The following is a 13,074-nucleotide window of genomic DNA, read 5'->3' as shown; positions in this document are numbered from 1 at the left end:
TATATACTTTTCTGATGGTCTTCTGTGTAATTTTTTTTAAGAGAAAAATTAGTATCTTTAATATTATTTGTTATTCCAAAAATCTTTAGTAACCTATAAAAATAAAATTATTAATTTATAATAAAAACAAAGAACAATTTGATTAAGCCCCATTATTACATGGATTGTTACAGATTTACCTCCTGAGACAAAAAGAAATGATTTATTCTTGTATTTCAAGGATTTTGGTTATATTCATAAAATTTATATACCTTTTGGTGGGCCATCTACTGCTAAATTATCATTTAAAGATAGGTGAGTTGGTTCTATTTTATTATGTTATTTTTGTTACAAGGTAATAATTTATTTTCATTCCATCATAATTAATCTATTAATAATTTCAGTCCCTTTCACACCCTCTGACCAGAAAAATCAGATCCCCGACGGGGAGTCTTATTCTTTAAGACTTTGGGGATTGGCATCCCCACAGCCCTAGCCTCTGCAGCTTTATTATCCACTACACTCAGAGCTGCAGAACACTATACATTATACACATGCACTACACAAATTACAACATACTCTTACACAACTACACAACAACATCCTACACTGTTTCTTCTTAGATTGACACTTGGTGGTGTTGTGATTGCAACATCTTATGAAACACAACTGTAACCCAAGGTGGAAACTATCGTGCCGATGGGCGAATGGCTCTACATAGTGAGTCTCAAACAATGACCTCTGGGCACCAGGGCAAACCCAGTTGTATTTAGCTTCAGCTCCAGTACATGTGCACTCTGCTGGAGTGGTCCGTTATATCACTGGTACTGGTGGAACCAAAATTACAAGTCCACAAAAAAATCCTATGATGGTTGGTGGTCACTGTTCATTTGTTAATGGACAACCAGTATGTTTTCCGACTGGGCAAGAGCAGTGAGGATGCCATGCTAAAGGTGATGGATTTAGCTTCCTCTCGTTCATGCAAGTATGTATTAGGGATCTTTCTGGACATATCCGAGGCATTTAATAACCTATTGACATCAGAACAAAAGCAGGAGATTGAAGACCGGGGCCTTGCGTCTTGGCAGGTCGGTGGGACGAATCCCCCACAGTTCGCTGCACACATTGTATATTTCTTATAGTATCTGATATAGGTGCGATTAGATAGGCTTTCCCCAATCGGTATATCACACATTTTCCCTCTGGGCATGGTGCGTTTTGGACGAGTTTGGCTAGGTTTTGTTTGGTAGATTTGAGTCAATGCCCGGATTGTGGGACTGATGATACAATGTACCACGTCCTCTACGTCTGTCCCCAATATGAGGTCGAACGATCATGAGCTGTTTGGGAACTTGAGAGAATACATTCCTTTCTGGATTTTCATATTAACTGGATGATCTGTGAGGAGTGGAATATAGTGGCTGGTTTTCTTTGTGCCCTTGTGGTGTGTAGGTTGGTAGAGGGAGTTTAATCGAGGTATTTGATCGTGGAAAGATCTCAGGTGGCTAAGGTTCTGGCCTAGGCATTGGAAGATTGGTTGGAGGTAGGTGCATTGGCATCATACCATAGTTATGTTGGTATTGTTTGTGATTTGTGGCTCCCGCTGGTAGGACTGGCCGCGCTGCCTGGGTATGGTAGCCTGTGCGACTGGGAATGTGGCTTTGTTCCACCAGTGGGGGTCCCTGATTGTGACTTGGTAATGCCACATGAGACTCCATTATGGGATTTGATGGGAGTGCGGGGTTTGTCTCCAGCGAACCAGAATGAGGTTACGTTTCCCTTTTCAGGTGACCTAATTTGGTCAACTTATTTGGGTGTAAGTCTGAATTTTTATGTTGCATAAAACATAATTTTGATCGGTATGAGTGTAGCACTGATTTAACTTGCAACTTACTTGTTTTCTGAGGCATTCACAGTCATGAATGGTGTTGTCAAAGTTAGACTAGGCCCAGGGTTCACGCTTCCGCATTCTCAATTAGTTAGTTTGAGGGAATCTTTTTAACTCTTTTCATCTCCAGAACAGTGTGGTTTCTGACAAGGATGATCTTCCATTGACCATTTAGTGTCATTGGAAAGCCATTAAGTAATTTTAGAAGGGACCCTTTACACCTAAAGGGCCTTTAGGATTTGATTGCTTTTTCTGTTGTTTACTTTCTTATTTGAATTAAAAAACACTTTTGATTGACAATTTATATATAAAAAAATTGTATTTTATCCAGTCATTTTAAATAAAATTCATTAATTTTAAAAATATGAACTGGAGAAGTCCAGATAACTGGTGTTCATTTTCACTGTTTGATGTGATTGCTGGAAGGATTGACTTGATGTATCTCCTAACATGACAGCTTATGTTGGGCTTTACTAACATCCCTACATGATTTTTTTTTTTTAATTTTTGAGGCACACAATGAAGATTCTTTAGTCAATAAGTCCCAGAAACGTAACTGCAGGAGCTTTTTAGAAATCTTGGCTGAGAACCTATAAATTGTGGTACAAAACCCTTTTTTTTATGTTTGACATACAATATAACTTTGTTAAGTGAGTAATGAACACATAAAACTTTTTAACTAAACTTGTAGAGAATTTAATCTGAACAAAATGCTGTAAAATAAGTTAAGTAACCCAAACAAAAAGTGAAAAAACTTCAAATTTTATTTAGAAACAGTACATTTATCAGAAAAGTACTTATTTAATGTAAATAGAAAACCAGATTCTTTTTTTGTGATGTGAAAAATTTGTAAAAACAAAATTTACTGTTTCAAATTGCTGTTAAAAGAAAAAATAAATAAAAACGATTTTGATAATTTTTTTTATTAATGATAAAAATAAAATAAATTATTTAAAAAATTATTTCAAAGTTGGCAGTAAAATAACAGCTGATCAACAGTGCGCAGTGTAAGTTACATTAATTATGTCGGGTACTGTGAACTGTATTGTCATTAGCAAAGGTTTTCTGTGAATTTTAGTTTGAATGTGATCGGTTTACCATTGAAGTAATGCCGTATTTATTTACAACAGAGGAATGTGCTGATATCGTATTCATTTTGGGTGTGTGTAATGGTAATGCTACAACTGCTGTAGTAGAATATCAAATACATTTTCTGAATCGCAGGATTCCAAATCCTAAAACTAGCGCAACTTTTCGCAATCTTCGGAAAACAGCTTCATACCTAGTATTCATATCAGTTACAAACAATCTGCCCATATGACACTTTTATTGATGAAATTATTATGGATGCAGTTTAGGCATCAAAGTGGATCAGAGTTTTCCATTTGATGGTTTGGAGGACACTTAAGACAAATTTTATCCTTATCTTAAACAGTCAGTTCTACATCTACACCTAAAAGCTTGGAGTTCTGAAAGTAGTTGAATACAAATTGACAACTCTGCAAGAATGTTTTGTTTAATGACGAGGCAAATTTCACTCGAGATGGCATCAACAATTTACACAATGAGCATACATAGGCAGAAGTAAATCCTCATGAATTTGTAGAACACTGATTTAGCATCAACATACAGTGCGACCTTCTTCAAAACCAGCTGTTTGGATCATTCATATTATCTGGCTGCTTAAATGATGAGGTCTAGTTGCATTTTCTTCAAGAATTGCTGCAGCTGCTTGAAAATGTTCCTCTAGCTCAGAGATGCAATGTATAGTTCCAACACAATTATTATCGTTCACTTAAATCATTATTTCCCTGAGAAATGGATCAGTCATGGAGGTTCACATTCCTGGCCACCAAGAGCACCTGATCTAACACCTTTAGATTTTTGCATCCCGGGATGGATGAAAAATACAGTATACAAAACAAAAATACATTCTTGTGAGGAATTAATTATCCACATTATGGATGAGGCTCAGCAATTTAAGGATAACCCTGAAGAATCTGTTAAAAATTGCACGACTCATTTTTGAACATTTATTATATCGTACATATAATGCACTTTGGTTTAGTTACTGTTTGTAAATAAAATTCAAATTTTTCTAACTTTTCTTTGTTTTATCAAAATATCTTACACAATTTTGTTCAGAATTAAATTCTCTACAAGTTTTATGTGTTTATTACCCATCTAACTAAGTTATTGTACATCAAATATAAAAAACAGGATTTTGTACCCCAATTTATTGGTTTTCACCCAAAATTTCTCAAAAACTACTACAGATACGGTTTTAGGACCTATTTTATTCGATTTTTCAGGTCAAAACCCATAAGAAGCCCATATTATCCCTCAATTAACGTCCTAAAAATTTCAGTATGACCTCATTTCATTGGGGTAGCTTAAAACTGAGCAAAATCTTTCACTAGCCCTTAACTCGCAAACGAAGCATTGTAGGACACATGTTTATTATACCTTTTCCATTTTTTCACAAGCAGAATAGATTATGAAAGTCCCAGTAGAACTTCATGATATACTCTGTAAAAAAAAAATAGAAAAATAAAAAATAAAATTAATAAACAAAATGCACAATAGCACAGGAAAAATGTGTTTCCTGTGTTATTGAAATACTAAAAAACATATTTAAAAATACTAAAAAAATATTACAATAATTATTAAATAATTAAATACAGATGATTGGCTTTAAGAAACAAGATATTCAATAACATCCTCACATTGTTTCCTAGAATATCCCTGATGTTATTAACTAATTTTAATTTCTGACACAGTACCACATAACACATACTGTATACAAGGATGTGGTGTATCATTAATGGGCAGTCCACCAAACACAAACGAGTATGTTGATGTGATTCATTAGATGTCCATGAGTAAGTTTAGTGTCCCCTATTTGTAAGCGACAAATAATATCCTCCCCTCAATGGTTATTCCTGAATGTAGAGCAACATGGTAGCACAGTATTCTTGATTTGTCGGAGTTTATTATCTACTGTAGCAGTCCAGTCACCTAGCCAAGGGTTACTTGCGATCGTAAGAGGATTAAGCAGAACGAAGTTACTACGACGATCCTTAGACCTTGAGATAAAAAGAGTTCCGGGTCGGATGGCATACCAGCCGCAGTTTGAAGGGTCGGTTGCACGGGTCCCATGGTTAGTAACTGATATTGCTAATTATGGTCTTGAACATAGGTGCTTTCCCGAATGGTGGAAAGATTCTAGACTCGTCTATCTACCCAAGAATTGGTTTGCTCGGCATTTATTCCGCCACCACCCCATTCAGTCGTCCTATAGCATAAGACCGAATGTCTGTGCCACAAACGGCTACTGAGCCTCGAAACAGCGACCAATGTCCTAAATAGCAACTAGAGCTTACCTAACAGCGTGAGCGAACTAAGCGCGATGCCATACACCACTGGCTTACGTGTCCCAAACGCTCACTTGTCAAATATTTGCTAAAATGGGTAGGCGCATCCCATCAACTGCTAAAAATATGTATGACATCCATAAATTGAAGTTTACTTTGTCTAGACAGCAATTTTCTGCCATCCCTAGGTCGCTGAGTGGCTGCAAGTACCTGTCCATCATATTAAAGCGCTTGGAGTCTTAATTGGCTGGTGGTCAGCCATATATCTAAAGGTTAGCTTCCCACAGCAGTGCGTTAGGATTCTTTCCCTTAAGTAAACTACTGATGTCGGTTGAATAAAGAAACCGCGTCTAGGAACTCCCACACGGTCCGACAGTGCGGCTCTCGCCACGTTGACTCGGCGGTTGTGAGTGGCCAGTTTTCCCCCTTGAACTCTTTAAGTTCCAGGGTGGCCCGGTCTCTGCCCCCCCCCCCACCCCAAGAGCAGGGCAGTCAGACATCGGCTGTTCATTGACTGGACCTCCCCGCAGACGCACAGCTCATCAGCTGCAGGCGGAACCGAAACAGATATTGGTTCAAATTAACATGATTGGTGAGTACCTGGGCACCCGTTGCCCTTAAAAACGAACCCGAGGCATACCATCCTCTCAGACCCCGTATAAACTTATACAGGGATATTTTCTTACTCGTGATGTTCCATTCCAGTTCAGCTGCCAATCTTCCATCGCGAGGCTCTGCAGCCTCTTCCGCAGGAGGGAGATGGGCAACTGAATGAAATTTAGAACCGGTGCATTGTGATCACCGTTTCGTTCCGGTACAGGCCCGGCTCGAAACCGCATCCCAAATGCCTCGGCCTCTCGCAACTTCCACATGGCCGCCCGAACTTTCACCACTAAATAGATGGGAGAGCCTTTCCCAATACGGTGGTAGCCTCGTAGGATTTTTTTTAAAAACACCAGTGCGTACTATTAAGACTCTACGCTGGGGACTCCTTAAATTCTGAGTAAGTGCTCTATTTCTGTCCAACCCTATAATTTGTCTGCACCCTTGACAAGCATAAACTTCGTCTTGAGCACAGAAATCTTTAAATCTTGCATGTCTATCCAGCCCTCTGCGGTCAGCAAAGCCGCCTGGTCTTCTAGCTGTGGTTGTGAATCACCACGAACTAAAAGACATCAGTCATCTGCGGAAGCCTGGGCCGTGAATGTTAATCCCAGAAATCCATCGAATACCGGTTCCACAGCAAGGGACCGAGAACGGAACCCTGCGGGCTTACCCTGGTAACTGATTTTTCCACAACTAGGTGCGCATCCTTAAACAGAGCCGTACGGTTAGACAAATTGTCACTACCACGGCCTGCAGGGCTATGGGAACGTTGCGGCGTTTCAACTCATACAGAACAGAACTCCAACACAAGTAAGGAAATGCTGCCTCTATGTCAATAAAAATTGCCAAAACATATGTATAGTCGGCACTTTCTACCTCGGCAAGAGCTTTTAAGATGCAATCCTCGCTGCCAACCCCTTTCATGAAGCCCTTTTCACGAGAGCGACCGCCACTTTCCAGTTAAATTCTCACTACCAAAGCGACTATTTACTACAAAAATCCAAAAAATTAAAAAACGGCGTAACTCGAAAACGGCGCGTCGTAGGCCATTTTTAACGGGATTTTGAAAGACTTAATCGAAAGGGTACTATCCAGTTTTTTGAATCGATTAGTAGTTTCTTTTGAAATCTGGTAGTTTCATCCGCCCAAGTGTACCTGTTCTCGAGTTACACATTTTTCGAAATTGGTGCTGAAATGAAATGAAAATGTACTCGGTTTAACAGTTTTAATCACTTTTAAATTAATTTTAAAAAATCTGACTTCATTACTTTCAGCGAAAGCAAAAATAAAAATAATTAAAATTTTTACTTATGAAGGTTGTTTAATTACTTTGCCGGTTAACGGCGAGTAAGCCACTACATTTTGATATATTAATAAACGAGCGATTGTATTTGGTTTAAAATTCTCTTCAACTTCAATATTAATTTTCAAATCAATATTTAAAAGATCTATTCGATTTGACCGTTTGTGAATCGTGTTATTCCATCAAATGAGCACCAGTATATTTCAACATTTCTCCATAAACCCTCATATCTTCTGTGTGAACCTTTTACAAGTCTGGAGTTTTATAAACCAACAACTCTAAAAGACCTGTTGTGGCCGAATAAATGAAATCCCCCAAATGAATTTTATCGTATTTAAATTCAATTTTAATGTCGCCCAAAGTATAAGTATGTGAATTTTATCATACTTTACACCATATACAGGGCCTAGAAATGTTTTTGCACCGGTTTTTAACGTTTCCAAGTACGGTTTAATTATTTCAGTGTCACTCTTCTAATATAGGCGCATATTTTGTATATATTCTAGGTTGAGATCGATCAGAATATAGTGACAATATTTGTTCAGATAATAATGCAGAATAGGCTATATCTTCTTCTGAATCTTGTTCCAATAAACGCTGATCACATATGTCTTGGTGTCTTTCTAAATGAGCCGATAATCTATCACCCAATTTACGTCCTATTTTGTCTACAGCAATTTTTCTATCGGTTTTAGGTGGAGGTTGTCTGGGTCTATTTACTTTTTCTTTAATTTCATTTATAGGATCTATTATCGGTTTGAAATCTTTAGCAAATAAAGCTTCTTCTTCAGCCAAACCCATCATAAAGGCTGCATGTTTACGTTTAAAATGTTTATTAAGCTTGTCAATTTCAATCATTTGTTTCTCCTTTTTCATTGCTCTATAAAGAAAAAAAGAAACTTAAAAAAAATCTTTTATTAATGTTAAACGTGTTACGTTCAATAACGATGAATTTGTCGATGTTGTTTCTATATCGACCTTTATTTTTACTCTTTTCTTTGTCGACGACTAGAAAATTATATCGGTTTGTATTCGAAACTTGATCGCACATTAATTTAAAATCATCAAAAGACATGTCGACGTTTACATGATCATCATAAATGCGTTATAAATATAAATTGTCTTGTTTGAATACAATTAAAAATTGCAATTGTCACGAACGAGTTGTTTTGGTATTTTGGTATGTTTGGCCTAGATAAAAACAACAAATTTTATTATGACGACCCCGTGCAAAATAAGCGCCGATATTATTTTGTTTCACTTTTATTACATCGTCAAAAATATTGAATGTGGTTCAATCGCCTCTGGTTGAGGGACTTGATCGTTTTTGGTATATTCATAATAGCCCATTTCAGCAGAATTCATCATCATTAAATTCTATAGAGAGGTTGATGAAGCGATTTTTAGAAAATGTACAAGTTTTGAAAACGGTGTACCGGTTTCTTGAACTAATAGATTAAAAACTACATTTATTTTACCACAATTACATGGACCGCATACAATACACCTAATGGTGTTTGGGAATAGAGTACCATGTTTACTTATTTTTTTAAATGTACATCCACCCAATACATTTACAATAGGGAATTTTGTTTTTTGTTTTATTTCCTTCATCTCTCTAATTAAAAATTAATACAGATTTAAAGTTATTCTGAAAAAGGATAGGGCGAAAATAAACTTTTGACAAATCAGTGGGAAATTTTTTTATAAACAGCCTACATTATCAAATTCATAATATCTTTCAAAAAGAGTGACATTTATGAAAAAGGTAATATTCTATTTTCAAATGTATTATTTCATTCAAATTATTATAGAAATTTTCAATAAAGAAGTAAATTGAATCGGTTATCGTTATTAAATTATTTTCTTCATTTATAAGTACATATTCAGTCGTAATGATTGTCTTGGTAAAATAAGTTTATTATGATGAAGCTTCATTTTGGTATCTATATTAAAGTTTACTTTTTTAAATTCAAATAGACTATTGGTAATAGTAAGTTTTTTTGAATTCTGTATAAAATATTTTTAATTAATGCAATTTAAAATATTCAGTATTTCTTGTTCTATATGTAAAGTGAAGTTTTTTAAATTCAAATAGACTATTGAAAGTAAATTTTTACATAAATATTGCCAAGATGCTGTTTTTTAACATTTTGTCATAAACATTTTTGCAATTTTATATAATATTTTTAAATCCATTAAATTTAGAATAATTTGGTCGTCCAAATTTGGGCTACCAAAATAATTCATATAAAGCCGATTCAAAATCCAAGGGAACAAAATCCATTATTTCTGGTTTATTTTAACTTTTTCAATTTATTGAAAATATTAAACGTTTTTGCAATTTTGTAAAAAGTTGAAAATATTTAAAAACAAAATTTTATTGTCGATGGAAAAATTTTATTTTTATATAGAATCAAACGACTAGTTTAATTGATGTTGTTATGAACAAATAAAAGACAATTTTTCATATGCTATAGTTATAGTTATTTTAAGCTAATTATCGACACATACGGGTTTTTTTAATGCGACAAAATTATGTAATAATGGAGGGAAACGATTTAAAAAATGATTGATTTGAAAATAAACAAACTAAAGAATTGATTGCTTATTATTCACAAAAATTAGTCGACCCGAATTCGGGCCAACAAAATATCCCATATAAAGTGAATCCAAAGGGTACAAATCCATTAGATTTACTAATTTCTGGTACTTATTTAAGGGAGGAATTAATTTTAAATTTAGCTTGTTGGATATCAAAAGATTTCTATGAAAATTGCTAAAAAATTATATAAGAGTATTTTATTAAAGATTTCAAGTCGTATAAAGATGATATTGCTCAGTTGCATTCAAAATTGGATTATATAGAAAATAAGCAAAAACAATTGGAAATTGAAAATAATAGACTTGAAGATGTAATTTTAAAACGCAATTTTCGACGAATTTTTTGACGAATTGAATGGTAACGTAAAGAAAATTAAAACAATGGCCACCCCATTTTTATCTTCACATTATCCGCGCGATGAAAATGACAATTGTCTTGTAATATTAGACAAAAATAAAGATGACGAAGAGTTTAAATATTATGTTGTTCGTGTTTAATATAGAATTTTAGAAGATACATTGAATAAACTTGAAAAGATATATCCCAATTTTAAAATTGTCTGTAAAAATTAAAAGATCCAAATAGTATACGATTTTTTAACCTTGCTTTTAAAGAATTGAAATTTAAAAGGAAACGTAATCATTTTAATATAAATATGGAAATTGATGAATTTATAGAAAAGATGGAAACGTATGAAAAAGCTTTCAATACGTTGAATATTACAACACCAAAAGTACAAGACGAGTAAATTATTGTTTCCATTTCTTTTTTTAGAATGTCTATTAAAAGTGATGTAGCAGTTGAATTACACAGGCCAGCTAGACGTAATTATCCCACTAGACGTAGTACAAGCGGATATAGTTGAAATGATTCCTTATTCTCGAACCAATAAAGGTTATAAATATTTATTGACTGTTTTACAATCAATAAATGTAGATTGTTTTAGTAATTTGCATATGGTCTACCATTAAACAACAAGACGGGTACAGAGGTCGCGTTTGCTTTGGAACCGATATTGAAAAGACATAAAATGAAACATTTTCAAACAAATCAGGAAAAGGTATTTTACAATCCACATGTGAAAGCCTTATTGAAAAAAATTCAATATAAATCATTATTCCACCCGTTCAGATAAAACAGCTACCATTATTGAACGTTTCAATAGAACGTTGAAAACAAAAATGTGGACTAAATTTACAGAATATGGCAATTATAAATGGATTGATATTTTGCAAACACTTTTAGATGAATACAATAATTCTATACATTCGGCTACATTATTTAAACCCAAAGATGTAAACAAGACGAACGAAGCACAAGTTTTGGCAAATTTAAATAAAAAATACGATAGAAAAAAAGTTGTAAAAATTAAATTTAATGTAGGCGACAGTGTTCGTGTAAGTAAACATAAAAAGGTATTTGAAAAGGGCTATCATCTACCAAATTGGACGAATGAAATATTTAAAATACACACTGTTCATACTGAATCCAATCCTGTTATCTATGAGCTAATTGATTCCCGAAACGAACTCATAAAAGGCCGTTTTTACCAACACGAACTACAAAAAACCAAACAAATATGTATACCAAATTGAAAAATTTTACGCGAAAAGGCGACAAAGCCTATGTAAAATGGTTGGGTTTTGATAAAACGTACAATTCTTGGATCGATTTGAGCGACGTAGTTTTGTAATGTTTTATTCAATTTATTTTTTTCATTTGCATATATAGAATGGTGATTGTTTCACTCTTGGTATTCTACTTTTTATTGACATTATTACTCGGTTACAGAGGCTGTGAATAGAAAAAAAAAATTTACATCGTCAATAAAATATTAATTTTAAATAATTTTAGTTTTTATATAGACAAGTAAAAATGTTTAATATTTTCGACAAACTGAATAGTTTAAATTATTGCAACAATATTAAAAAAATTATTGAAATGATGCAAAATAGGCGTTATCGAATTCAAAAAGTAGAGTTTATAAAAGCAATAAATGGTGATTCAATTATTGCGACAATTGAGGGATTTGGAAAAATATTTTTACCGCAAAGGTTCAGTGATCTTACATTGTCAGATTTGAATGAAATTAACAATTCTAAAGACGTTTATATAATACACAAGGGTATGAGAAACGGGTAATGGTCATAATTATGATGTAGAATTTACATGTAGTATTGATGTTGCATATTACATTTTTCTTTTTTTCAATAAATATTCATTAATTTATTTATCCCCATATGGGAGTGTATCTATAAGGTGTTCCAATACGAATCTTGTCGTCATATGGAGAAAGAGCTTTTTTACATTGATCCATCGAGTATATTTGGTGGTTAAAACTACGTAATGATTTCGAGGTGGAATATGAAATGTTTCTATTGAATAAACAGTCTTTATAAAGCTCGTGATTTAAAACGTTTAAATTGCAATCTTTGTCGATTATACGGGAACCTTTTATAATTCCTGTGGCAGTCTTTTTTTTGTTCTAAAGCTTCCTGTCTATATCCCCAAATCATTTTCAGAAAAAATACATTTTTGCTCTTAACCCGACAAATTCATAGATTGGTTTCCCGCCGATTTCATCTTTTAAAAGTCCTATATCATGACCGTAAACATTTCCATCTTTTTTATTCAATTGTTTTGGTGTATCAAAATGTTTCTGTTTTGTTGGTACTATTGAGTATAATAACGAATCTGTATCTGTCATTAGCAGTTTTATGTTTTCATGGTCATATCTAGGTAAAAAGTGGTTTAATGGTAATCGTACATGATTAGTTTTGCCAAATCTGTCACTGTTAAACCTACATATATGGGTATGTTTAAATATATATATATTTTTTTTTCAACATTGTTATTCCAACCACATTGTTTCCGTAAAATGTAATCAATCCCGAGAGTATGTTTTACTCTCGGGCTGGCGTTTAATTTTTTAAATTTTAATTTATTGTTGATTAATCGCATGTCGATTCGTTTTCTTACATTTTCAATAGTTTTACCATAAACACTTGATTAATAGTTTATAGACTTTTTTTTCAATCGGATCATCTGTGCGGCGCCATTCAAAGAAATTGTCCAAATGCAAATTTTCAACCACGGAGATTGCCTAAAACTGACGGCTCTGTATTTTCGTCATCACCATTCCCTGTTGAAGATACAATTTTAACGTTATATAATGTAAGACGTATTTGTGTTTATCTTGCAAAGTCCACAAAACATTTTTACACGGTGCTCGTTTTTCATTGGAAAGAAATGGAGAAAGCATATTATTGGGAATGGATTTTCTTTCTGGCGCTAGTGGATAATCTCTGTGTTTCGTGCA

At 33.9% G+C, this 13,074-nt stretch overlaps 1 protein-coding gene across 6 annotated transcripts in view; it reads left to right on the top strand.

The window, feature by feature from the left end:
• Positions 1-13,074, top strand: part of LOC142331528 (uncharacterized) — a 61,053-nt gene that overhangs the window by 19,281 nt on the left and 28,698 nt on the right. For all 6 annotated transcript variants that reach the window (XM_075377508.1, XM_075377507.1, XM_075377511.1 and 3 more), the window contains one exon: positions 174-294. In XM_075377508.1, the coding sequence (XP_075233623.1) occupies positions 174-294 (121 nt within the window). The remainder of the gene's footprint in view (positions 1-173; positions 295-13,074) is intronic.

This window comes from Lycorma delicatula, chromosome 10 (genome assembly GCF_047948215.1).
Source record: "Lycorma delicatula isolate Av1 chromosome 10, ASM4794821v1, whole genome shotgun sequence".
NCBI classification, from domain to species: Eukaryota; Metazoa; Arthropoda; class Insecta; order Hemiptera; family Fulgoridae; genus Lycorma; species Lycorma delicatula.
The sequence above is the reverse complement of the archived record's forward strand: the minus strand, read 5'-3'. Positions and strand labels throughout refer to the sequence as shown.